A 24,679-nucleotide genomic window follows, 5' to 3' on the forward strand; every position below is an offset into this window, starting at 1 on the left:
CACCTATTGAGCCTCAGTACACAAAGCATAATTGTAAACTTAGAAAACTTTATATTGTTTATTATATTAAAAGTCCAGGATATGTTCCAATATCAAAGGTAAGACACTGCTTTCGAGCCTGAAGCCAAGGTTTGAATATTTCCCTTAGCACTCAGAGCTGCATAACTGACTGTATATGAGCTACAGTCAACATTGTTGGCCTCCATGCTACATCACAAGCAAGTATCTCCTCCACGTTACAGCGACTATAATTTTTTGGGTAATTATCAAAATATCATACTGAAAATCTGACCCACATTTCGAAAACAAGTTCACAAATTGAGTAAGGAATAACACACAATGAGCTGTGCTGTCATAGGAAAATAATCCACACTGCATGGTGCAGTATGGCCTGATTCAAAGCAGAGGATTATTTTTCCATAAGATTATGGTTTGGTGTGTTATTTTCTCTTATACTCCTCTTAGACTCCTCTGTCCGAAAACTTACTGACCGTTACAAAGCGCTGACACCCGCGACTCCCTCCATAAATGTAAAGCAAATGTTTGCATTATCTGTTAGTTTATTAAATAACAACGGTATTTCTTAATCCGTTTATTATTAGCCTTAGATGATGTGGAGTTTCTGCAAAACAAGTACCTAAGAATCAGCTGTTACTGAACGATAATGTATTAGAACGAGTGCATTAACATAAATCTATCATTTATGTTACAGCCGGAACTACTGTCAGAGCCATGCTGTTCCAGAAAATTTATTCACACCATCTGAATCAAGAATTCATACCACGCTGTGATATAAAATGTTTTCATCAACATCACACATTACTACTTCAAACATTCTGCCTATGTTACATCATTTCTGCTCTCCTGTTAAGCAACGACTAATATTTATATCACATTTCCCATCAGACACCAGCAACTGTTGTAAAACACTTATACCTATTTAGTGAGGATTTGCCTCCTCTTGCATCCAAATATGCAGCACTATAGGCACTTGTAGCATTTCTGGCAACAAAATCAAAAGCCCACTTACTTTTATTCACCCTGACATAATACATCAACCCGGCTGCCAAGACCCTGCAGCTGCCAGAGGAGCAAAACAAGATTATTTCAGCACTCATTAAAGAGTGAAGACATGAGAAAACAACATGGAGGAAAACAGAGAGGATAAACAGCAGTTCGGTGAAGTGAAGTGCTGTTAAGAGAGATGAAAGAGGATGGTCAAATAAGGACATAGAGCCATTTCTACATAGCCACCAGACTGAGGTCTGGCAAATAGTGATTTTCTGATTAATTGGATGTCGGATCTTAAACATACACCCACTTTTCCCCTACATCTTTCTGGCTTCAAAAGTAAACTGCAATATCAGGCATACTGACAACACAGTGACTGGAGCAGCAGTTAATTAGACGGGTTTTCAAGAGATCAACAAACTCAAAGTCTTCGAATGCCATTTTTGTCAGAGGTTTCCTGAATTATCAATTATCCACAGGCATGAATTGCCAGAGCATGCAGGGGCATAACATTCTGCATGCTTACTCCAGTTAATTTTTTTTTTTTTTTTTAATCAAAAATAACAATTTCCAACAAAGTAACATCATTTTCCAATCAATTACAATCCATTTAAATTCAACAGGTCTAGTGTAGAAGGGCGAAACTTCACAAAATGTCCCAAGAACCACATTCTCACTTCTCAGTAACCCGACATAATGCCTCATCAAACAGCTATCACCACCTCCTTTGACACCTGTATGGAAAAAAAAACCTTAAAATACTGATGTAGAGTGAGTTTCTACTTAACACCACGTGACAAAGCAATAGGTGAGTGACACCTTCTAAGATTAAGCTGTCTAAGACAAAGACATGTCTCTATTTAAGTGTGCAAACAGCCTCATTCCATCAGAAAAAAAGAAAAGGCTGGGATTTCACTCCACCATGTGTCTCCCATTTCAGAATTTGAACAGAGCCCAAAGCGGAGGCAGGGAGCAGATGGAAGGACTCGAGTTTGGCTGAGAGTGTGAGGTCAGACTCACAAAGCACACTACTGGCTCTCACAGCGTGTCTGGGTTTACGGTCAGCTAACATGATTGACAGCCTCACAGAAATCTGTTGCCTCTTTAGAATAGTATCACCAATTTCACACAGATTCCATCAATGCCACCACCTGTATCTTTATCCAAATATTCTCATCAATATCTATTAGGATTTATACCTGAAATGGGTGTGGCCTAAACCAGGAATGTTTTTCTTATTTTTAAGAAAAACAGGCATGCACCTGACTATTGTTAACCCCACTCACACAGTTATTATTTTTGTTTGTGTCTGCCTGCAATATTTTCTAACAAATTCAGTTGGTTCTAGTTCCCAAAATATAAACAAACAAGCAGCCTCATTTAAACCATCATGACCCTGACCAGGCAGTTACTAAGGATGAATGAATGCATGCTGTAAATACATGACTGCACACATACCGTCCGTGTTCACGTTAATCAATCTGGTCTTCCTTTGTCCTGCATGCTTCATACCCAACTGCTTTCCTGCAAGAAATAAAAACCTCCTGTGTTCTCACCTCTGTTCTCAATCCGATGCCATGTGAACCTTTCTGGCAAGCTTTCTTAAAAGAAAAGAAAAAGGAATTGTGCACTTCCTATTCATACCTGCATTTGTATCTGTTTAGGACACATTAACTGTTCATTCCAAATAATGCATTTGTATTAAACAGCAAATATTCGGCTTGTATTATCTCTGAATTTTAGCTCTGAATTGCCAGGTCAGTAGCCAAAAGACACTGCCAAATTCTGCATGATTACCTCAAGAAACTGAAACTGTTCAGGACTGCAGAGTTGACCGCAGACTGGACTGACCAAAGAGATTCCCGTTTCTTTTCTACTTCATCAGTTATTTCTGCAAAGCTTTTCGCTACACGATGTCATACTGCATAGGACCAAGTTGCCTTGGTTGAGTAGCATACAGGCGCAAGTGTTGAATTGGGTAGCGTTGCCGGATCACAGCTCCAGTGTCCCTGGTTCAAACCTGAGCTTGGGTTACAGTCTGTGCGGAGTTTCTGTGCATGTTCTCCATGTGACACTGTGACACACAACTGTATAACTTTTGTACCTTCAGTGTGGATCTTTTACCTGGAAAGGTCCATATAGTGTGTGTTTAAAACTCTAAAAACAAATCATTTCTAAATATACTATAACCAAGTTTCCAGGTGTAAGTGAGATACACATATGAAAGGTATAAAAGATAAGGGTATCACCCCAGGTACAGCTTAGCACCATTTTTTTTCTTGGAGTGAACAAACACACTTGCAAAGTGGGAAAAGGCTGCATTTCCCAAAGTCCAAGCTGCTTAGCAAGTCTGCTGCCCTACGTGACCGGATAAAGTCGCCTATAATTAACTTAATGGCATTTTGTGGTGTTAGGGCTCACATGTGCTCAGTTTGGGTTTAATGCATCAGTGCCAGGGGTTCATTCAGTCACAGAGCCAGAGCTAAAGCCGCCTGCGCCTCCACTGCTACTGGGAAAAACCGCAATGGCGAAGAGTTAATGATGTAGAAACACCACTGTTTCTGTTTCTATCCTGACGCTGGGCTATCTACCTTCAGCACCAGTGTGTGTGTGGCATGGAGGTCAATATTAACCCAAAAACTTTGTTCCTGTCCGCTCCTGTGTAAACAGAAACATCGACTCGCCCCCTGAGAGGAGCAGCAACAACAACAGCAGCAGCAGCAGCAGCAGCGCGTGCACTCTGAGAATCCACTCTGCACTGAGAAACACAGCTCGCTGTTTGTTTGTTTAGCACTGACAAACCACACAAAAACAACTATAAAACAAAGCTCCTGAGAACACACACCAAGAAATTCTGCAACTATCTGACTGATAGTCAAGTCTCAGAGCCCCAGTCTGGTTTGTGGGTTTATTTCTGCTCTAACACAACACCACCACAACACCCCCACAGCAGGTTTGGTATTAGTATGCAGGTTATACTCCACCAATTCTCTATTAACTTCGCACTGTATAAGCTAAGCTACATGAATTTACAAACGTCTGTTTTAAAAAAAAATCATATCTTACCGTTCCACAACACGAGATATGTACTGAAATCTATAAACCTCACATGAGGTGTAAATTTGACCGCAGTTTTTGGGGTTTTTTTCTTTTTCTTTTCAGCTGGAGTGGTTACTGGTTAGCCGCAGCGGTGCAACCCGCCAACCATCAGCAGCTACAATGTAACTCTGGATTTCTCAAACAAAAGAGCATTTAATCCAAAAGCTGGCCCGTAGAAACCCTGTGTACTGACCTTGTGTGCGTGTTCTCGGTGCTGCCAGGCCTGCCTGTCCAAGAAAACCCGAGCTAAACTTTAAAAGCCGTTTCCGCGGTGTAGAGGAGAGCACTTGCGACTAAACCGCACCAGCACGAAGCGCTACTCCGCCGCTACCTCACACTGCGCGTGCCCGTGTCACTGCGCGGCCTCGCTCCCAATCCGGTGCTCTGGGGAGAATGAGCGCGCGTGCCCGTGTCACTGCGCGTGCTCGTGCTCCGCACCCTGTATCTTATAGAGCTAAAATGATCTGTGCTGCATGTTCATGTTCATGTACATGTTCAGTGCTGTCATTTCCATTCCTGGTAAATTCATCACCTCATCACTCCCTGGAGAAGATGTCAACAGTACAAGTAACAGTATAGTTCTTGTTCAAATAAACAGCAAGCAATTACAGTGAGATGTGGGTGCATCCCAAATCAACACATGTCAAATGAATAAAAATTCCTTTAAAAAAAAAAAAAAGGGGGGGTTTTCAAATAATCAAAAGCAATTTTTTTTTACTATGATCCTCCCGTCTCCAAACTGGATGTGAAGAAGACACTGTACACTATCCAGAACACTGAAATGGGCTCTCAGAGAATATGCAAAGTGGTTGGATTCAGTAACAAAGGCAATGAGTGAGCAAGCTATGAAATAATATTCACCATATTCCGCAGGGGAGATGCAAACTCACTCTCAGCAACTGCTCATCCTTGTCAGGCTCACAGAGGCTATACCAATAACACTGGAGGAAGACATCCTGGATGATGGGACATCAGCCCATTACAGAGATGCAAACTCACACACTAATACTTGTTGTTGCATGTGACAATGAAACATGTGTGAATCTTAGTTTGGTATAAATAAATGTCTTATTTTGATCTTAAGGGTATGCAAACCTTTGCACTTAGCTATATAGAGTAAGATTCTGTTGCAGTGTCCTTATAGTCTTTATAGCCAAGTTCAGAACTGGATCAGTCCACATTTCTGATGAACTAGAACAAGAGAGCAGTTATGTGACAGTGCCATGGAGACGTGTGGGAGAACTTGTGGATTAATACTGCCACCATCTGTTTATTTAAAGCCAATGGTTTTCAGCAATATTGAGGATAGGGCTGTATCAACTATAAGAAAATAAAAAAAAATGTAAAATTCAGTTACCCTCAATTTAACTCTACAAAAATTAGAAACAAGTGTTTTATGCCATTAATTTTAATTTTATTTCATGTCAAGGGGTGAAAACCTGCCCTACAGTAAGCATTCAGAAGAAATATACAGTTCAGTCCAGTTTATGACTCTGCACAACTCAGAGAGCTGAGTGTATACACACCAAGATCCCTCTCCATCATCACAGGTATTGTTATTATCATTTAAACTACAATGCAGATTCAAGACAAAATGGTCTCTGTAAGCAAAACTGTTCAAAAATAACAATTACAAAACTCAGCAAAGAAAAAAAATCTAGTCTAATCAATTTGACATGAGACGCTTTAACTCGGATTACAATAAGTGAGGCGTTCAACTGAGATGGAACATTTAAAGTGCTTTCAAAAAGTACAGAGGGAAATGGAACAAAACCAGGCCAGTCATGTTTGTCTAAGTTATCCTTAATGTATCACTTACATCAATATTCTGTAAAATTAATTATGCCTGATCCATATTGCACAAATAAATTCATTTCTATCAGTTATTCAGCCATCACCCTGCTTGCTATAGCAACCAAAATTTACAAAGGAGCACTAAGATGTTGGTGAATATGTCATCAGAAAGGAAGCCTGACAGTGGAAGCCAAGAGAAAATAAAACATGTAAGTAAAAAAAAAAAAAAAAGAAAAAAAGAAAAAAAGAAACAACAAAAATTCCCATGTCTATATTAAAACATCAATAAATAAAACATCCACCTGCAAATACAATGAAAACGTGGTAAATAACTATTAAATAGACCCTATTGTAAATTCAGCTAGGCCATAAAACGCTGCAATGTCATGCTGAGTCTTAGAACTGGACAAGAGAAAAGTTATCAAAAGATAATGATCAAACCTAGATTTCTAACTGCAATCACAAAGGCAACAAAACTCTTAAAACAGTGGTGGGTATGAAACATTTAACTGATTTTGATTTTATTAAATGTGCAAGCCAAACACAATGGCTACATTTAATCACAATAAATACTCATGAGCTAAAGCATGATCGAAGCTTAGAGCCAGATTTATGAAAGCATTTAGTCCATACAATCTGCAAAGGCAGATTTATCACAATCCGTGACCACGGATGCTCAGTGACTGTGATAATCTGCAAAGAATATCGACTGGCCAGGGTCGTCGATGAAGTATTTGCAAAATGGTCATGGTTGAATATTATTTCAAACATGGCACAGGCTTGTTTAGAGATGAACAAACAGGGAGTAGTTATTTAGCATCAATTCTGCCCATTTCTGCAGGTGTCACATCCGTACCAAGATACAGAGAACAGCTGCTTTTAAGCTAAGTAAGACCACGAAGCCAACATTCTCTATATTGCTTAATATGGGTGTAATGAACATGATCACTTACTAAAAGGAGAGATTAAAATAGCCCAACACCACTTCCTTATTGGGGAATTCAATTCAAAGCCCATCAGAGGTAAAATGTCTAAATCTATTAGTTAAAATGCTACTGCATTTCTTCACATATCCACATTATATGAGATCACAGGCTGAACTAATGAAAGGCTATAAGGCAGTACTCCCAATCAATAGGTTCAACTGATGAGTAGTGATTGTTAAATCCATCAATGTTAAAGCCATCAATTATAAAAACAGCAATATCTATAACATGACAGGTGACCTTCCATTTACACAGAGACTGAGCTTTTACACACATTTTGTAATGCTGATATCACTATCATCAGTAATGATGCACATTTACCACTATGTTTTTGTACAGTGCTTTAAAGTAACATGTGGAGTGTCTACAATCAGCAGCTTTGTGTTCTCTTAAAACCTTCATTTTTGTTCCACTTTCTTTATTCCTTTTTATAAAATATTACCATGCTAAGGCCCCAAGAACTTATCCCAGTGCACAAAAACAGGCTGTGTTCACGTAGTCTGACTGTAGTGTTTAACTTATCCATTCAAGTGAATTAGTTTATTGGAAACTGCTCAGTGGAAGCAAGAAAGAACAAAGTCACTCTCTCCAAAACAATTAAAAACAAGTAGCATGATGCATACATGAATAAGCTAGGAGGATGCAGTTGCTGGGTTTCTTTTTACCCTTTTTTGGAAGTTAATTTTCCATTCATTCCTGCCTTTTTTTTTTTTTGTTTGTTTTTTTTAAATCTTTGTCATTTTTGATGATACATTCCGCTTGGCACAGTGAGGGCTAAAAATCTAATGCATTTAAGAGTGAAGCTACAAGCTACTTACAGAGCAGTGATTGCACTCATTTTTGTCCTATTTCTTTCTTTCTTTTTTTGGTGTGTTTAAACAGGGCAATGGAACCTCTAAACATATGACCAGAGAGGACAACTGTACAGCCAATGTAGGAATATTTCATACATATATATACTTATATTCAAATATATATAGTTTAAAGTGTTAGGCCTGTTGAACTGTCCAGTGTTGGAAGGCCAGCTCAGTTCTTCTGACTTCATCTAGACTTGCAGACTTCAAATCCTACAAAAAGAAAGATTAACAACATGAATCTTATCCCTAAGTAGAAATGGCAAACCGATAAAATACAAATCAGATAACTGACGTTTTTACTGTTTGGGGCCGCCTCCTCCCCGGATGACCACTGGCTGGTTATTGAAGAGCCCCACCCCAGGGCGGATGACGTTGGGATGGGTGGGAGAAGCCACAGGTGGCTGGCCTGGTCTGATGGGTTTGGCTTGATAGAAAAGAAACATGAGGAGTTAGTGAGGTCAGAAAAGCATCATCACTACACACAACAATGCACAAAATAAGCTTAAAGTAATAGATAATGCAAAAACAAAATGAACACAGTTGTTTCCCTTCCATAAATGTAGTTTATCAGCCTATAGTCTGCGTATAGTCCATCAGCCAATCGAGAATTCTGTGCACCAACAATAGAGATAATGTAGATTACAAAGGAAGCGCTTAGCTACCAGTTCAGCAAATGAAACTGTTTGGCCAAGCAACACCATTTGTATATAAACTGTTTCATTACATATCATAATCCATATTCAGTATTTACCTTATATCTAAATATAGACAATGTTGTATATGTTGTTTGTATATATTATCATCTGAACCACATATCACACAACATAAAATTTTTCCTATAAACATTAGGCCATATTTCCTAAATCTAAGTCTAATTGGCGAGGAATGATACTGATAACTAAAATGTACTGAATGCCCTCTAGTGGTTGGCTGTAGTATATTTTTTTAACCCTCCCATGATCCACAGATATTTATTTAGAAAGACTGAAATTAACCTTTTAATAAGTTACATGTCCAATAGTTCTTTTTTCCCCAGCAGTTGTGTTCTATGTGTCATAATTATTCAAATCATGTCAATACCAGCCTTATGACAAATGTTTCCAGATATTTTTGAATGATGTGACTGAGGAAGAAATAAGCAAATCTGTTTGGGATTAGTGATGAGGCTTGACTCAAGTGTTTATACTTTTTGCATGCAGTTTTCTCAAAGCTAATCTAACACTGGCTCCAGGTTCTGCTTTAACTGTTAGAGACATTATCCTTGTAGTTAAAGAAGTATTGTGTGTACCGATCTGTGCTGAGTGTCCTCTGCGAGCCATGTTCTTGGCTCTGACGGCCTCTTTAATGCGGTCCACCTCCTGCTGATAGCGTTTGCGGTCGCGTGCTGCGTTCTCTTTGGCCTCCTTCAGTGCGGACTCCAGAGCCTTCACACGCTCAGCAGTCGCACGCAGACGCTTCTCCAGCTTAGGCAGCTCACAGCGCAGATCTGCATTATCACGCACCAGCTACACACAGAGCCACAGAGAAAGAATAATGTATGAAACAGTTTGTCACAGGCAACCTTTTAATTTGCCGAGAAGTGACATAAGAGACAGGCCTTTCAAATAAGCTCTTTCACATCACTCTCTACAAACATTCTTCCACCGATACGGACAGGTTTATGAATATACACTTGTAATGCGCAGTGTTAAAGAAAAGATTTACAGTAAAAGTGCAATAAAACTCATTTTTCCTAAATGATTGAACATTTGTGATTAATAAGCATGATCTCAACACTGAGCATTCTGATAATATCCATTACTGTGTAGCCCTACTCTGAGATGGGTGTGTGTGTGTACCTGCTTATGGACTTTAGTGAGCTGTTCTAGATTGTTCTCCAGGAAGGAGATCTTCTGTTTCTGAGCTGCACTGCCACCAGTGTCATCTGAATCCATCTCAGCGCTCTGCAAAATAATAATAATAAAAAAAAAAAAAAAACATGCAGATGAACACATTATATGCATTTATCCCAATACAGACATCTATATTACTTGTTAAAACAAACACTTGAGAGTGAGTAACACACTCCAGTATTAGAGTTCCAGTGTCATTTTAAACAAGTAGGATCTGTACACTCAAATATGACCCAGCAGTCCTACACCATGCTTTCACTGAACACATTTAATAAAGGCTATATTTTACATACATCTGTGCAAAATCTGTAGAAAAACCGCTTATGGGTCCCCAGAGTTGATGAACAAACTATAACAAAAAAAATTTTCACTCTTTTTCACCTTCTTAACTCGGGTTGCCAAGTCCTGCACAAATAATTTCCGCAGGTTATGGAGAGTCTGCAGCTCTTTAGCCTGGAGAGAATGGTAAAAACGTAGACTGAGAACACACACGCACATACACGCACACACAACCCTCATATATAACCTGAAACTCCCACACCAGTGAAAAGAAGTAACTCACAACTGTCTCCTCCAGGCCCTTGAGGTCTTGTCTGGCCTGCTCCCTTCTGTCCTGCATAACCCTGTTCTCACACACACATACAGGCCATGAAAGATTGTACTCAAAAACCCAAGTAAATAAACACCACTGTCAATAACATTCATCAAAATAAATCAGCTTCTACACAAGGGAATGTAACACTCAAGACCCCAATTAGACGACTGGCGTGTGTGACAAACACGTACGTTAGCTCATGCAGCTTGCGGCTCTTCTCCTGGTCCATAGATTTGAGCTTCTCGTGTTCCACCCGGAGACGCTCCTGTTCCAACATGATCTTCTGGTTCGTACTGTATACAAACAAAGACAGAACATGAGATGATTAAAGTAAGTATATGCCAGGGGTTTGTAATCCATCCTTATTCATCTGTAGGACACTGGGTGTCTTACTCCTGCAGTTCAGTAATGAGTTTCTCCTTAATCTCGAGTTCATCTCTCAGGCTGCTGAGCTGCTTCTGATGAGCCTCCCTGTGGTTCTGGATCTGCTGCTCCACCGCAGCCTAAACACACAAACACACATTCCATTATAACTCCTTATTCTATCGATATCCAAATGCTGTGTCACTTCCATATAAATAACATCTGGCATCAAAAAGCATCAGCAAATGAGATTTAGATGTTTAGCAGTAAATATTTAAGGCCTGAGGCAAGACTGGCAGTTAGCTTGATCACGTGAGTTGAGATTCACAAAGGAATATCAAGATCAGTTAATCAACATACACTGAAAATAACCTGGAAAATGGCAGGTTAAGGTTAAGCCCAATTGCACCTGCACTATTTAGAGGCAACAGAACAGAGCATATGCTCTAGCAATTTACATTCGGAGGGGGGGTACACTATAGTGCCAGAGACTTGTAGAATCTATGGTAAGGTGCTTTGTGAAGCTGTTCTGTTGGCTCGTGGTGGCCCAACACCTTATTAAGTAACTTTATGCTATTTATTTCTTTAATCTGTCACCTGTCTACTCTATATGCACTCTGTACTAGAATTCTTGGTCACTAAACTAAATGTGACCAAGGATTTCGAACATGCAAACACACATTTATTGTGTATGTAGGGTAATTTCCTAAATTGTTTGTGTATTTTCTCTACATTTTCCAAGAGATGTTCTGCTCTGAGTCTATTTCCTTTGTTGGCCTCCTGTCCTTGATCACATTTCCAGAGCTCTGCTGATGAAAGCTTTTAAAGTTTGTTGTGAATGCACGCAGTCCTGACTCAGCCTGTCTGGGGTGGAGTTATTTAACTGTAATCTGCTTTCCACAGGCACAGGATTTTTCTAATTCATCACTGAACTCAATATTAGGTTTCTTGGCGCTCTCTTCCTGGAACTGAGTCCATCATAGCGTCGAAAGAAAATATTTACTTAAAATAAAGATGGAGGACAAATTAATGAAAACAAAACCAGGGAAAACGCACAAACGTGACACCTGGCAAATGGTCTCTAACCCATTACTGTGGATAAATAAAAACTAATCTTAAACACTAATTTGCTGTTTAAAATGGTAACGCTGATACTTAATTCTGCTAAAAATGGCATTTGACAATAGGAAGGCACTTTGGCAGAGTCACTAGACCACTGAAGAGAAGTGTAGGGAAGTGTCTCCAGGTGGAAAGATTAACAATTCTACAACAACTGCATTTGATCAATCAATGGTAGCTCCGCCCATTTGTCCCAGGTCAGCTCACACGGTACCCGAGTGACCAAATACAGCACAGGTCCTAGTGTACCATACGGCTCACTTGGAGGTGTAAACTTGCTTAACCACATCATACAGTCTGGCGAAAAAGCGCTATTATATTACAGGGATAGTTTATAGTTGCATACCTTGACCTCATTGGCTGTCTGAATCTCATTCTCTTTCTCCATAGCATGAACTTTCTCTGTAAAAAATTACATGCAAGTATTCAGAAAAGATAAATAATGTAAAGGCAGGGGCAGTTTTCCACCAAGGCAATTTTAAGTGACTTGTATATAAAGCTGCAAACAGGTATCTTACAGGTAAAATGTAAAATTTAAAAACCATGCTATTGTGTGCTGTTGTGTGCCATTGTGTGCATACCCTGTGCGCTGATTTTGACAAGTTCCTCATTGAGCGAGTCGACATTTTCCTCCAGCTGCCTCTTTTTCTGTTCCACATTCTGAAGGTACTCCGTTAGAGACTTAATTTTAGCCTCATGCTACAGTGACAAAGAACATCAAAGCAGTTAACACATTATTCTTAAACACTCCTGAGTTAAGACATATAAATCACAAAATGGGAGGGGTTTTCCCAATTACATGGCAACTAAAGCTAATAACTGTCTGTTTTCACTTAGTCCTATTGCTCTCATTTCAGTTACCTGAGAGATGCGGAGCTGGCATGCAGCCAGTTCCTTCTCGTTCTCGTCCATCTTCTTGTTGCTGTCGGCCTGTGCTGCCTCCAGCTGCTTGCTGCGCTTCACCAGGGTCTTAACCTCTGACTTCATCTTACTGATGTAAAGCCTGGCCACAGTAAACTCCTCATCAATCATCCCACTGCCCTCATGCTGCTGAGAGAGAAAAAAGTGTCAAATTAAAAAGAAGAGAGACAAAGAAGAAGCAAACACAAAATGCAGAAATCAAAATGCAAGTACTGCCACCTGCAACAAAAACTTTTGTTTTTCTGTATGACTGAGTAGAAAAAAGGAGGGTTCAGGGTAATGCAAAGCTCCATCCCAGTTCTCTCAACACCAGCATGCTGCAGATGTGTTGAAGCACAGCCACTCTGTCACTTACCTTGATGTCATTGCTGCCCACAGCAATGCCGATCTCTGCCAGGTCTTTAAGCAGTGACGACATCATCTCAGTCACCCTCTTCTTCTGGTGGTTGGTCATCTCCTTCAGTTTCTGCAGCTCAGAGTCTAAAGAGGCTAAAACACTCTGGAAAAAACAAACAGGCAAAACTATAATGAGCAGCACTAAGGACAAATTAATAAATATTTAAACTTTAACATCAGTGCATTATAGTGTTTCATTTGTAACCTTCTCCAATGACAAAAAAAAAATTCTGGTAAGGAGTTAAGTGTAATGCTTTAGCATGATTAATAAAACAATGTCCATCATGCACTGCAACTGCTCCATCAACTCTGCATTTAAAACCCTGCTTAGAACTCCAAGTGCAATACTACCTCTTGCTTTCTTCTTCATAGAAGTTTTTTGCAACTGTGTAACATGTGGTGGAACAATCATACACCTGTAAAGAAAACAGAAAATGAATGCCTGCACACCGATTTCTGGTTGAGTTCCTCACTGATGGTCTCAAACTCCTTGGTCTTATCCTCCACCTCCTGGCTTTTCTGATCATAGTTGACGGCAAGTTCCTCCAGTGCCTGCAGCACCTCCTTCACCTCCTCCTTAGACGCTTCGTTCTCCATCTGCAGACGCATCAGCTCTGCCTGCAGGTTATCGTGGTCTCTCCGTGATGAAGCCAGAAGCTACAGAGCACATACATTTATTAACGCAGTGCGCGCACACACACAGGTCTATACACATGGCTCATCCTACAGGTTGTCACAGTTTTACTTAAACAAAGCAAACAGAACAGACACATTGTGAAAAACGCTTTGTAAAACAAAAATCTGAAGAGACTCTCACCTCTTCCTGGTCCAACATCTGCTGCTTGAGCTTCTCAGCCAGCTGAGACTGCTGATTTATCTCATCATCCTACAAAAGGCAGGACAGGAAGAACGGTAGAAACCAAGAAAAGAAAAGAAAGATATTGAGGCAATGTGAGGATGCATAAACGGTGCAGCCGTTCAAAATATAATGTGCCAAAGCATTTACCTTATCATCGAGCTGCTTGTAAAGTTTGGCCAGCTCAGCCTCACACTTCTCTCTCTCAGTGTCCGTCAAACGCACTCCAGGGATGTTAGGAGTGGAAGCTATCTTGTCGTTATTCATAGTGTTATCCAGAGCCAATACCTCAGCATTAGCCTTCTCTTTATCATATTGCTCATCAATCGGCACAGTCTCGCCTGAAAGCAACCATACGAACCTTAGAGCCAGGCTAAATTAAAGCTATTTTATACTGTGGTCTGAAGAAATGCTTTATCGTAACTAGTGTGTGTGCAGGATTTTACCATTCCTCCAGCGGTTGAGCTCATTTTCCAGCCAGGTGATGGTGTTGCGGAGCGTCTTGTTCTTTTCTTTCTCCTTCTCATATTTTTTCTTCCACTGTTCCGCCGTCAACTCCACATTCACAGTCACTGTGTTCTTAATGGTCTTTGCCCTGAAAACAGCATACACACAAACACACCGTAAGTAACCCAAACTTTTTTTTTCTCCCTTTTTAATGGTCAAAGGGCAAAAAATTGTCACTACAGAGCAGGGGTTGTCAATTTCCTTACACAGCAAAGTATTTCAGAACCAGGCACCTGAAACACACTGATGCAGAATGGATTAAAGTATGGAGAAAAGGAAAAAGAGGGGGGACTGTCCATATGTTTTTGTTGTTTTTTTCCCCCAAAAACAGAAGCCATTGCAGCTTCTGCAGCAGATTCTCTGTTGAAACCAATCGCATGCATTTACCTGAAGACAGCTCAACGAGAAAGAGAAGAGTTTTCACAGACATACATAGACAGTGGGTTTTTTTTCCCCCCCTTCATTACCCCTTTCTGGTCTGGGTCCCTGGAGGACTAGTGGTTAGTCCTCAGCACTCTCACCACCGCGGCCTGGGTTCGAATCCCTGCCAGGGAACTGACCCCAGCCACCAGGGTTGCACACGACAGTGCACTCCCAGTGCTGGTCCCAAGCCTGGCTAAATCTGGGGAGGGTTGCATCAGGAAGGGCAACAGGCGTAAATAACTGTGCCTAATCAAAATAAGGACCAATGATCCGCTGTAGCGGATCAACAGCAACAACCCGTTCTGGTCTGATTTGCATAGATTTCATTGTAAAATTTACAATGAAAACAGACTGTTTAAAGTGATCAGACAGAGAAATGCAAATTTACTCTCTACTTCAAGTTCAAAACAGGTGTCTCTTCTGTTCAGAGTCCATGGTACTGGTCAAAAGTGGTAATAAAAGCATCACTGCAAAAACAAAAAACACTCAAAATTGGTATGTTTTATTTATAGTCATGAACTAATGGCTGCACATTAAAAGGTAACTGTCACCATTCAGTCATTTATAAGTCATAAGTCAGTTACTTATCTGGACCTTTGTAAGCAAGGAATTTTATTCAGCTGGGCATTTACAAAATGTAATTGTATATTATCCCTGTGACAGAGGTCGCTTTTAAACATGTGACAGGTGACTGTGTCTGGGGACCAATTTGCATATTTACAGAATCTGATTTCATGATGGTGTTATTGTGTGCTTTCTTCTTTTGTCCACTGCCATTTCTGTCACTGCTATCGATAAAAAAAACTACTGGTTAAAGGTTTCCCTGTCAAACGTCTGTAACGAGTCCCTGTTGATATTATAAGGTTAGAACTGATGTCTCAGCTTCCTAAAATGTGTGTTTATCCTCACCTCTGTCCAAACATGAGTGTAGATTTGGTCTCAGCCTCATTAAAAGAGGAGGGAGAGCAGCAGATGACGATGGTAGTCCTGCAGTTGCCACCCAGAGAGTCCTGAAGAATCCTAGTCATCTTACTGTCTCTATACGGAACATACGTCTGACAGAGACATGCATATGATGTTACTTAAACGCCAAAGGAATGGTCATACTTCATGTACAGGCTACAGGGGATTTCATATATATCTTATCCATATCATTTTGTGTTTAATACAAAAATGTACTAAAAACATACCGATCCTTCAGCCAGTGCAGAAATGACATTTCCCAGTGAAGAGAGGGACTTGTTAATGTTTTTGGCTTCATCCAACACAGCTCCTTCTGCTCCAGTTTTACTGACCTACACACAGACACACACACACGCATGTGGAACTACATTACTATAACAACACAGATGAGCAAACCCAAGATGGAGAAAACACCAACAATTACTAATTAGATCAAAACTGAAATGGTGGTAAGGTTTACCTTCTCACTGCCAGCCAGATCGACCAGATACAGCTTCCCACTCAGCTTTTGCTCTGTCTGTGTGTTTTCCTGCTTCACATTAATCAGGAAGATACTGTGACTCCTAGAGCTGTGCTCATTCATGTCTGACAAACAAGAACAAGGGAGAAAACACAAGCTGTTGCTTCCATTTTCTGGATTCTGTTTTGGTGTACATGTACTGGAGATTATTATTACATAATAAGAAATAACTTGGGGCTTTTTTTTTTTTGTTTAACTCAACATTAGTCACAGCCAAATCCGACCTGCTGCAAGCCTTCCAGATTAGTGGTGGTAATTCAATAGGGAAGCGGAAGAGCTTTCGTATGCTTCCTCTGTGATGTATACGTCACTGCCCTGCTTTGTTTTGAATGATCACTCATGCAACATGGTCAGTCTGTCAGCCAAATAACTTAAGCTTAAGTAATTTGTTGGAGTCACAGGCAATGCCAGGAATAAATGCAGGGCTGTTGACAGCACTGGCTCTTAACACATCCCTCTCCAGTAACCACAATAAATATAACATACTACGACACATCCTGATTTTCAAGACTAACACACCAATCAGAGTGTTTTACAAGATTTGCGAGATAACTAATATTTCCTGGGTAATTTCCTCAAGAGTGCATATTTCAAGAACACCAGATTTTCCTGTGAAAGTTTTTCACGGTCAGGAAAATGGAATTAGACTTAGCCTTCTCTAAAAACAAGTAAACACCTAGCAAATAAGTGCACTTTGTAGAGATTTTATATATATATATATATATATATATATATATGTAGCTATGCACAATTTTCCTCATCACAGCAGTGACATTATCCTGGTAATATCCACAGATAAAAATCCAGCTAACAGTGTGCTGAGATCAACAACTGATCACTGATGAAGGGCTAATACAAACTGTGCCTAATACACTCATAGCTGGTGGTCCACCACCCATAAAATATGGCCTGCTGTTGTCTTGAATGGGTGGAGAGCAACAAATACGGTAAGTGCACCTGACAAAACAGTCAGTGAGTGCTGATACATGATGTTTAATAAACTGGCAACTCAGCCTATTGGTGGATAGAAGAAAAAGTGCTTGGGCATACTTGTCACAGCCACATGTCTATTGGATTTTCCCTCATCAATGGTGTCCATCACCTCTTCTGGGCTGCACACAAAGCGCTCAGTGCAACCCTGCACAAACAAGCAGAGAGAGAGAGAGAAACCATGAATTAGCCCCGTAATTCACCCCTAGACACAACCAATCACCCAGCTTTCTTCTTTCATACCACTGTTCATGTGTCATATTCACCTTGACATATGGGACCCTGTTCTTGTCTTCATGCACAGATAGATTAGTCTTGGACACTGCAAGAGATTTTTTGAATGAATTTAAATAGTAAACAAAATATGTACAAAACCAAGTCATCATGCATAAGAAATAAAATTTTACCATATGTGAAAAATCTAGTCTAAAGCTATGATATGTCATCAGTCTGATGCACGACAGTGCAATCAGTTATTTTATGAATAAAAGAGAAGATAATCAGTGAGCTGTATTTACAACAATTAGCATCAGTCTCACACTTACCATCCAGCAAGTCTCTGATTTTATCCAGGTAGATTTCAAAATAGGAGACCTAGAAACAAAACCAAGTTAACTCCAATCAGTGATTAATTATTTACATGCTATTATACTTTATACGCAGTGCCCCTGGAGCTGCTGTCTAATCCAGTTTATTTACCTTGATATGGAATTCCAGGTTTTCATCCATGGAGTAAATGTAGTTAAATATGTCCTGTACAATACGAGGAATGATTCCCATTCCATCTGGGTCATGCAGACTACCCTGGAAAAATAAAGAATTTGTGTACCTTATGCGTGATTAATTATTGTGCATTAAAAATGAGTTATGCATGGCTTTCTGTGGCTCCACAGCTACTACAGTGGCTTACCTCCATAGTGTGTGTTTTTCCAGATGAGGTCTGTCCATAGGCAAATATTGTACCATTGTAACCCTCAAGTACATCTACAAGTGGGGAGAAAAATAATACATGTGAAAACTTGCTACTGAATAACAACAAAATGTAAATATTTAAGTTTATATATTGGTCATTTTATGGTGTGCAAAATTCAAAGGTAGATAATGGGCCAGTATTTATCCCGCTCATGTTCACAAGCATGAAGCTCTGCCCATTTCTACCTCAGTGTCCTCTGATTGCAACACTCCTCACCTTTAACAATCTGCTGAGCGCAGGCTTTGTACACCTGCTCCTGGGTAGTGTTGGACTGGAAAACGCGGTCAAACATGTACGGCTTTCCCTGAATAACACAAGAAAAGAAGCTTCTGAATAATTCTACATTTTTCTCCTTGTTTGTGTTCACTGGATTACATATAAAAGATCATTTTGTTAAAAGACAGCATATAAAGACTCTCTTTATTCAGCCCCAGTATGTGTAAAAGCAACTGTAGCTGGCTGGCAATAAACTGTATCTTTGGCTAATCAGCTGACTGCAGTCATGAGACAGGGCAATCACAGTAAAACGCAGGCCCATAAACTGTTTAGCAGTCTGTGTCGTGCCAGTGGAATCCAGCAATTACTATTTAGAAATCTGTGATAAAATAAGTCTGTGATTAAGCAAACATTGTTAGTTATCAGAAGACAAAGCCTGTTACACAAACACAGCATGTGTTTTAATCTCCATTTATTCCCATTTACTACAAAATGGTTCTTATGGTTCAACGGACTGACAAAACCTCCACACAATGACACAGCAGAAACATTTCAAAGCCTGATGTGGTTAAAGAATCTCCACTGTGTGGATGAGCTGTAAGGAAGGAAATAAAAAAAACTAACTCTAACATCTTAGGCAGCTACTGGGGAAAAAACATCTGGTCAAGCACTCAAAAAGATGACATAATACTCAGAAATGACCATAAAATAACACCATTATTATAATTATTGACCAAAACCCTAGGCAAGGGGTGTCCAAAATCTTTTCAAAGTGGGGTCAGATTAGACTTCATCAAAATACCCTAGGGCCACGATTAACTTTGTGCTTTTTGTCTGTAGCCATGACTATCACTAAGTAAATTCATTTGCAGGTGTATTCAGAGAAAAAAAAAGGCTCTTACATTTTAGCTAACTGTGTTAACACGGTCTGTTGCCACCATCATGTGAAAGGAAAGACTGCCAGAGGTTGGCCAGCAGGCCACCTATCATACATTCGAAGAGAGAAGCCGCGAGCAAGCTGACATCTGTTCATGTTCATTCACTTGGCCCTGGGGCGGGACTTCAGACACCCCTGCCCTAGGCAAACACATCATAAGCACCTAAACGCAAACAGCCCACTGTTCATCATCTCATCTGTGAAACTTATAGCCCAAGTAGTCATTGGTCATTCCGGTTGACGCTGATTGGTCACAGTGCTTAAACTCACAGTCGATCCATAGTAACTGAGGTGCTGAAGTTGGCAGATATTCAGAGTTCTGAATTCAGGGCTGCCTGGTTTACTCCTTTAATCCGTTTGGTGATACTGCACGGTGCCAGCTGGCCCAACCATGCAGGGAAAGACCAACCAAGCCAACAAAAAAAAAAAAGCATGTACTAGATAAACACAGCTAAACACACAAACCTAATGAACCAAATCAAGTGTTGTGGTAAAGGTTTGGTCATGAACCTTTAAAACAAGTGGCCCTTTGGGGCTTTTATGAGTGAATCTATAACAGCATACAACACTCTATGGATCAGTGATGCTCCTGGGTTTTATTAGAGCACTGATCTAGCGTCAATCGTTGTCTTTAGGTGTAATAAAGATGCATATTCAGAAACATATTCAGATTTTAATAACAATTACAAACAGACTAGAAGCATCTGATTTGATGTTAAAACTATACTGAATCTTCACAACTGTAAAATGTTTAAATGTATGTGTAGATTTCAGAAGGGCTTTTCATCACTTCATGCTAGGCTCATCAGCTCTAGTCCTTCCTGACCAGACTCCAGCACATTTGGGTGTTTTCTTTTTAATACTTGTAACTTCCACCAGACCATGCCCTTCATCCAAACCAAAGACCTACCTATGTGGAGTACAATTTAAAAAAATATATAATAATAATAATAATAATAGATAGATAGATAGATAGATAGATAGATAGACAGATAGATAGAAGGAGATCAGCAGCACTTTTCCATGCAATCAGTTACTCTGTCTACAACTAAAACACAGGCTTTACCTGCTGCAAAGCAGGAAAAAAGATTTATGACACTAGCCGCACTTCTATGCAAATATATGCGTGTTATGTGCGACAGAAAGTACGCCACTGAGCTGCTTATGAACTGCTTCCCCCCGAACGTACTGTGTTTGATGTTGGCAGAGAACGTCTAGTCGCTGCTGTATTTGTGAAAAAATACAGCTCTGGTGTAATCTGTACAAAATGTGACTTTTACAAACATTCTGATTTGCTCTATAGAGTGAACATGCTTTTTAAAAAACACAGACCTTGTGCAGAAGAACACAATATGCAAGCCGTGCAAATGATGTGTTACATGCCAACCGTGTGTGTCTGTGATCTCATCTATGGGGAAGAGGGCAGATAGCGCCTTCCTCTGAGTGTTATGCTGCCGTGACGCAGCATGAGCAACACTGGCTGGCTTCACATGTCTCTGACGAAGCACGTGTTAGGCTTCACCCTCCCTGACTGGTAGATGTAGTGCGACAGGGGAGAGCTGGCTGGTGGGTTGGAATTGGCCAAAAACAAATTAGGGAGAGAATAAGGGAAAATCCAAAATAAAATATTTAAATAAATAAAAGAACAAAGAAATAAATACTTAAAGGCACACGTCAGGGACTAGTGCCTCTCCAAAAGCCAGTCTACATTAAGGTTAAGTTAAATAGTGTGATGTCTTGGTTACATCGCCAAATCATCATATTTGAGCTGGTGTACTATGCACAAGTACAAATTTCCTGCCAGTTCTGACCCTACCAGTGTGACAGGTCTGACTGTGAGTTACTGCTGCAGGACTGTAAGGCGACTGACTGACTGAAGCTCAGGAACACTGCCTTAGAAAATATTTTTCTCCTCTGACACATTGTAGCTTTAAGCAGGAGAATCACTAAGCAGTGCTGGACTCTGGCCTTCCAAGACTGGAACTGATGATCCCTTCACTACAATTTAGCTAGATGATTGAATTTTTCATCAAGCTGGGAAAATTATAACAGGAAGGTTCAGTGTCCTGCTTGATCTATTTTGCACATCAGTCAGGGGAGCCATGGCAATACCTCCTATAACACCAGCAATATGGGACTAACAAATAAAGTCTATTCTGACAAAAAAACATTTGGAGAAGGTTGAGCACTCAAAACTTGCAGGTAATTCCAGCAGTATACACCATAGCGTATTTATTCCTTTGACTAAATGAAACATTAAATCTAGGATCCTTTATTAAATTTGAGTTGATATTGCATTGTAACTAGTAATAGTGTTATACAACAGCTGTGCACTGTGTAACTCGCCCTGTAGTTTATTTTGCTCAGATTCATCAGTATTTCCGCATCACTACACAGTCTAAACATAATCAGCTAGCTTGTGGTGCAACTTCTGCCTAAAATAAAGGATTCCATTACAATAATTACTGGTGCAATCTCTGAAAACCACAGCTCATGCCCAAAATGCCACTGCAGCCAATAATAAAAATTTACATTAAGATTAACTCCAGGTCTGAAAGGTTTTGTTGTTTGGCAGTGTTAAAACATATTTGAAGAATATGTCTGAAAATGAAAATAAAACCCATCCATCAAATTATATAAAATGTTCATAACATTTATTCGTCATTAGCACTGGTGAGTACATAAGTATGAGGAATCATGCCTATACCAACATCAGACCACGTGCTCTGCAAAATAAAGCCGACATGGCTGAATCGCTCTCGGCAAGTCACACTGGTTTATCTTACGTAAGAATATCTTCTCTACTTGTAGCTATTAATTCATCAATATACCTTTTAATTTAACATACGGTACTCTGGCCTAATAACTATTGGAAGGCATAACTGAAACTACTAATGTTGAAACCCGAAGTCCGAACATTAATAAGAGGAAAACAGACACCGGGTTCCAAAATAAGAGAAGAAAGATTACAGAGATTTTAATTCAGACTTCATCAGAAAGGAAATCAGAAAATTCATTCAAATCAGAATTAATTAGAAGTAGATACATCAGAGGAAGGTTTCTTAAACCCAAGTGTTACAGATATAATGCAAACTCTGATATGCTTTTAAGTGCAGCTGAGTGCAGAAGTTAGCATACCCTTAGGACAAAAGTGAAAAAGACAAACACAGATTTAGTATGGCGGGGAAATCCACAGTTTCAGTTCCTGCATGATCTGAAAATGGTCAGATTGTTTATTTAAAACATTTAAACCTTTTCTGAATGTAGTACAAATAATCCTGTATGCCTTTTTTTTTTTTTTTTTTTTGCTTTTAAAGCTGCCCCTAAAATCATTTGCATCCTTTGAACTTTGGGATGACTTCAGTTTCAACATGTGCCTCTCTGTTCTTTCTGTTATCTTTGTTTTAACTCCAGTTTTTTTTTTTTTTTTTTTTTGGCCAATCTTTGTTCATTTTCCTACACACACATCTGTCAGATGCTACACACTGCCTTCTTTATATCAGGTCATGGGACCAGGAGGATCATAGGAAAAACTTTAAATTTAAAAACTCCTTTTCTACTGCAGCATCCACATGTATAACTTCTTGGCATTTTTTGTGTGGATAAACTGTAAAACACTGGTACATTTTAAACCAAGAGACTATATGGGGATGCAAACTTTTGCACTTAACTGTGCATACGCAACACTTTTGAATAAGTCGTGACCACAAACCAAACAGGTTTACCGCTTAACTGTCAAAAGCAATTCCTCATCTTTTAGTGAAACCATCTGACAGTCAGCACAGAAAGCATCACACAGTGCTGTTTATTGGAGAAAGAGGTGGAAGATGAGGCTTTTCTTTGTCTAACTTGCCATGACAGAGTAAAGTAGGCCAAGTGCTCTGTGATGGACAAGCTGCAGCTGTGATGCTGTGCCAACTGGCTGGGCTAAAAATGAAATAACATTATGTCTGAAAAATATGAAAACATATTTCATTGTTCGTGTTTATTTGTTAAGCTGTCATATATATATTTTTTTCTTTTAATCTCAGGAGCTGTGTTAATGCTGGCACCGTTACCGAGAATGCACCAAGAGCGAACGAATGAATAAAAAAAAGGCCGAATAAGTTGCGGATATGTGGGTGGCTAACTGGCTAGCTAGCTCCAGCTCAGCTCAAATAAGCAGAACAAACACTGTACGCATTCATAACGCGAATTAAACGAGGCGAATTATCACTAATCTTTCTTTCAACAAGAACAACGAACGTTAGCTAGCTAGCGTTGGCTTGGTTCTGCTTGTCTTTCGTCGCAGGCTTTGAAAGGGAGGGCCAAAGGATGATGCTACACATCTGACCAAGCTAGCTAGCTTAGCCCGGCTTGCTAACCGCCTGAGATTAGCTTGCTACACAGTCCAAAGTTAGCAAAGCTATAAAGTCATTCATGCACATAACAATTGTCGCCTGTTATCGCAAACGCAGCTAGCCGCTTAGCCAACAGCTCGCAGTAGCTGTAATCAGTGTAACTGATTCTCAAGGTTACAGTAAAGACAGGTTAGTTTAATTAGCTGCTGGAAAAGAGAAAATCTCAATAAGAAATGTTCCGTCCAAACCCAGTGAATTGGCGACAGCGCTGTTTAAAGACGGTTTGGGACTGTTTGGCTGGCCTACAATGGGCGAGCTTCCGTTTAGCGACGTAGCTCCAGCTAGCTAGCCAGCTCTAGCCAAGGGTACACTCGAGCTAGCGAGCTAGCAAAAATGCACACCGCCATTTCCCCTGACTTACCCCGATCACCACATTGTCTTCTCCTTGGAATTTGGGGATATATTTGTCCCCTCTTTCCACCTCGGAATTGTTTAGTGGCCTAAAGCGGCACATCACTTTGATGGTGCACTCCGCCGGGTCCGCCATCTTTCCCCCAGAGCTGATGGGGAGTCACAACACTGCCGAGATCCGAGATCCTGCTCCAGGAGGAGGCCGCGCCCCGCCACGCTCTGTGCAATTTCACAACACACACCTTTATTCACTTGACGTGTCCTCGAATATATATATGTGTATACAGATTATTATTTTTTCGTCTCACTGCCCCCCTAATCCTGAAGCCATGGCGGATCGCGGGGTGTGTACCTGAGACCGCACGCTAAGCTCAGACCCTCCCGCTTCAGCTCTCGCCGGAGCTCGGATGCTCGGTGACGTCACCGCTGTGTCCCGAGGGGGCGGTTGCGTCTCATAACAACAATCACGAAAGCAAATATCACACATCCATTACAGCTACGATTACTTTA

General features: G+C 40.2%; 2 protein-coding genes across 8 annotated transcripts in view; both read right to left on the bottom strand.

Moving 5' to 3' along the window:
- arhgap12b (Rho GTPase activating protein 12b) overlaps window positions 1–4,634 on the bottom strand; it is a 46,770-nt gene extending 42,136 nt beyond the window's left edge. For 2 of the 6 annotated variants that reach the window (XM_026915222.3, XM_026915223.3), the window contains exon 1: window positions 4,304–4,632. The gene's annotated coding sequence lies outside the window, so the exon portion shown is untranslated. Of the gene's footprint in view, window positions 1–4,303 lie in introns of all 6 variants that reach the window. The other 4 variants (XM_026915220.3, XM_026915224.3, XM_026915225.3 and 1 more) reach the window with 4 other exon arrangements.
- An 868-nt stretch (window positions 4,635–5,502) lies between these two features.
- Window positions 5,503–24,679, bottom strand: kif5bb (kinesin family member 5B, b). 2 transcript variants are annotated; one of them, XM_026914877.3, is made up of 27 exons: window positions 24,522–24,679; window positions 24,180–24,388; window positions 18,482–18,569; window positions 18,203–18,276; window positions 17,992–18,096; window positions 17,838–17,886; window positions 17,559–17,614; window positions 17,353–17,440; window positions 16,243–16,367; window positions 16,010–16,114; window positions 15,729–15,874; window positions 14,336–14,484; window positions 14,040–14,230; window positions 13,851–13,919; window positions 13,484–13,690; window positions 12,993–13,136; window positions 12,578–12,766; window positions 12,298–12,415; window positions 12,063–12,118; window positions 10,628–10,737; window positions 10,426–10,527; window positions 10,202–10,262; window positions 10,021–10,092; window positions 9,586–9,690; window positions 9,036–9,252; window positions 8,040–8,171; window positions 5,503–7,957 (listed from the first exon to the last, which is right to left on the bottom strand). In XM_026914877.3, the coding sequence occupies exons 2-26, from the start codon at window positions 24,303–24,305 to the stop codon at window positions 8,044–8,046; spliced, it is 2,880 nt and encodes a 959-aa protein (XP_026770678.2). In that variant the 5' UTR covers window positions 24,306–24,388; window positions 24,522–24,679; the 3' UTR covers window positions 5,503–7,957; window positions 8,040–8,043. The 2 variants fall into 2 exon arrangements, with proteins under 2 accessions (XP_026770678.2, XP_026770679.2); XM_026914878.3 differs by having other exon boundaries at window positions 12,578–12,763; window positions 24,180–24,661.

This window comes from Pangasianodon hypophthalmus, chromosome 12, assembly GCF_027358585.1.
Source record: "Pangasianodon hypophthalmus isolate fPanHyp1 chromosome 12, fPanHyp1.pri, whole genome shotgun sequence".
NCBI classification, from domain to species: domain Eukaryota; kingdom Metazoa; phylum Chordata; class Actinopteri; order Siluriformes; family Pangasiidae; genus Pangasianodon; species Pangasianodon hypophthalmus.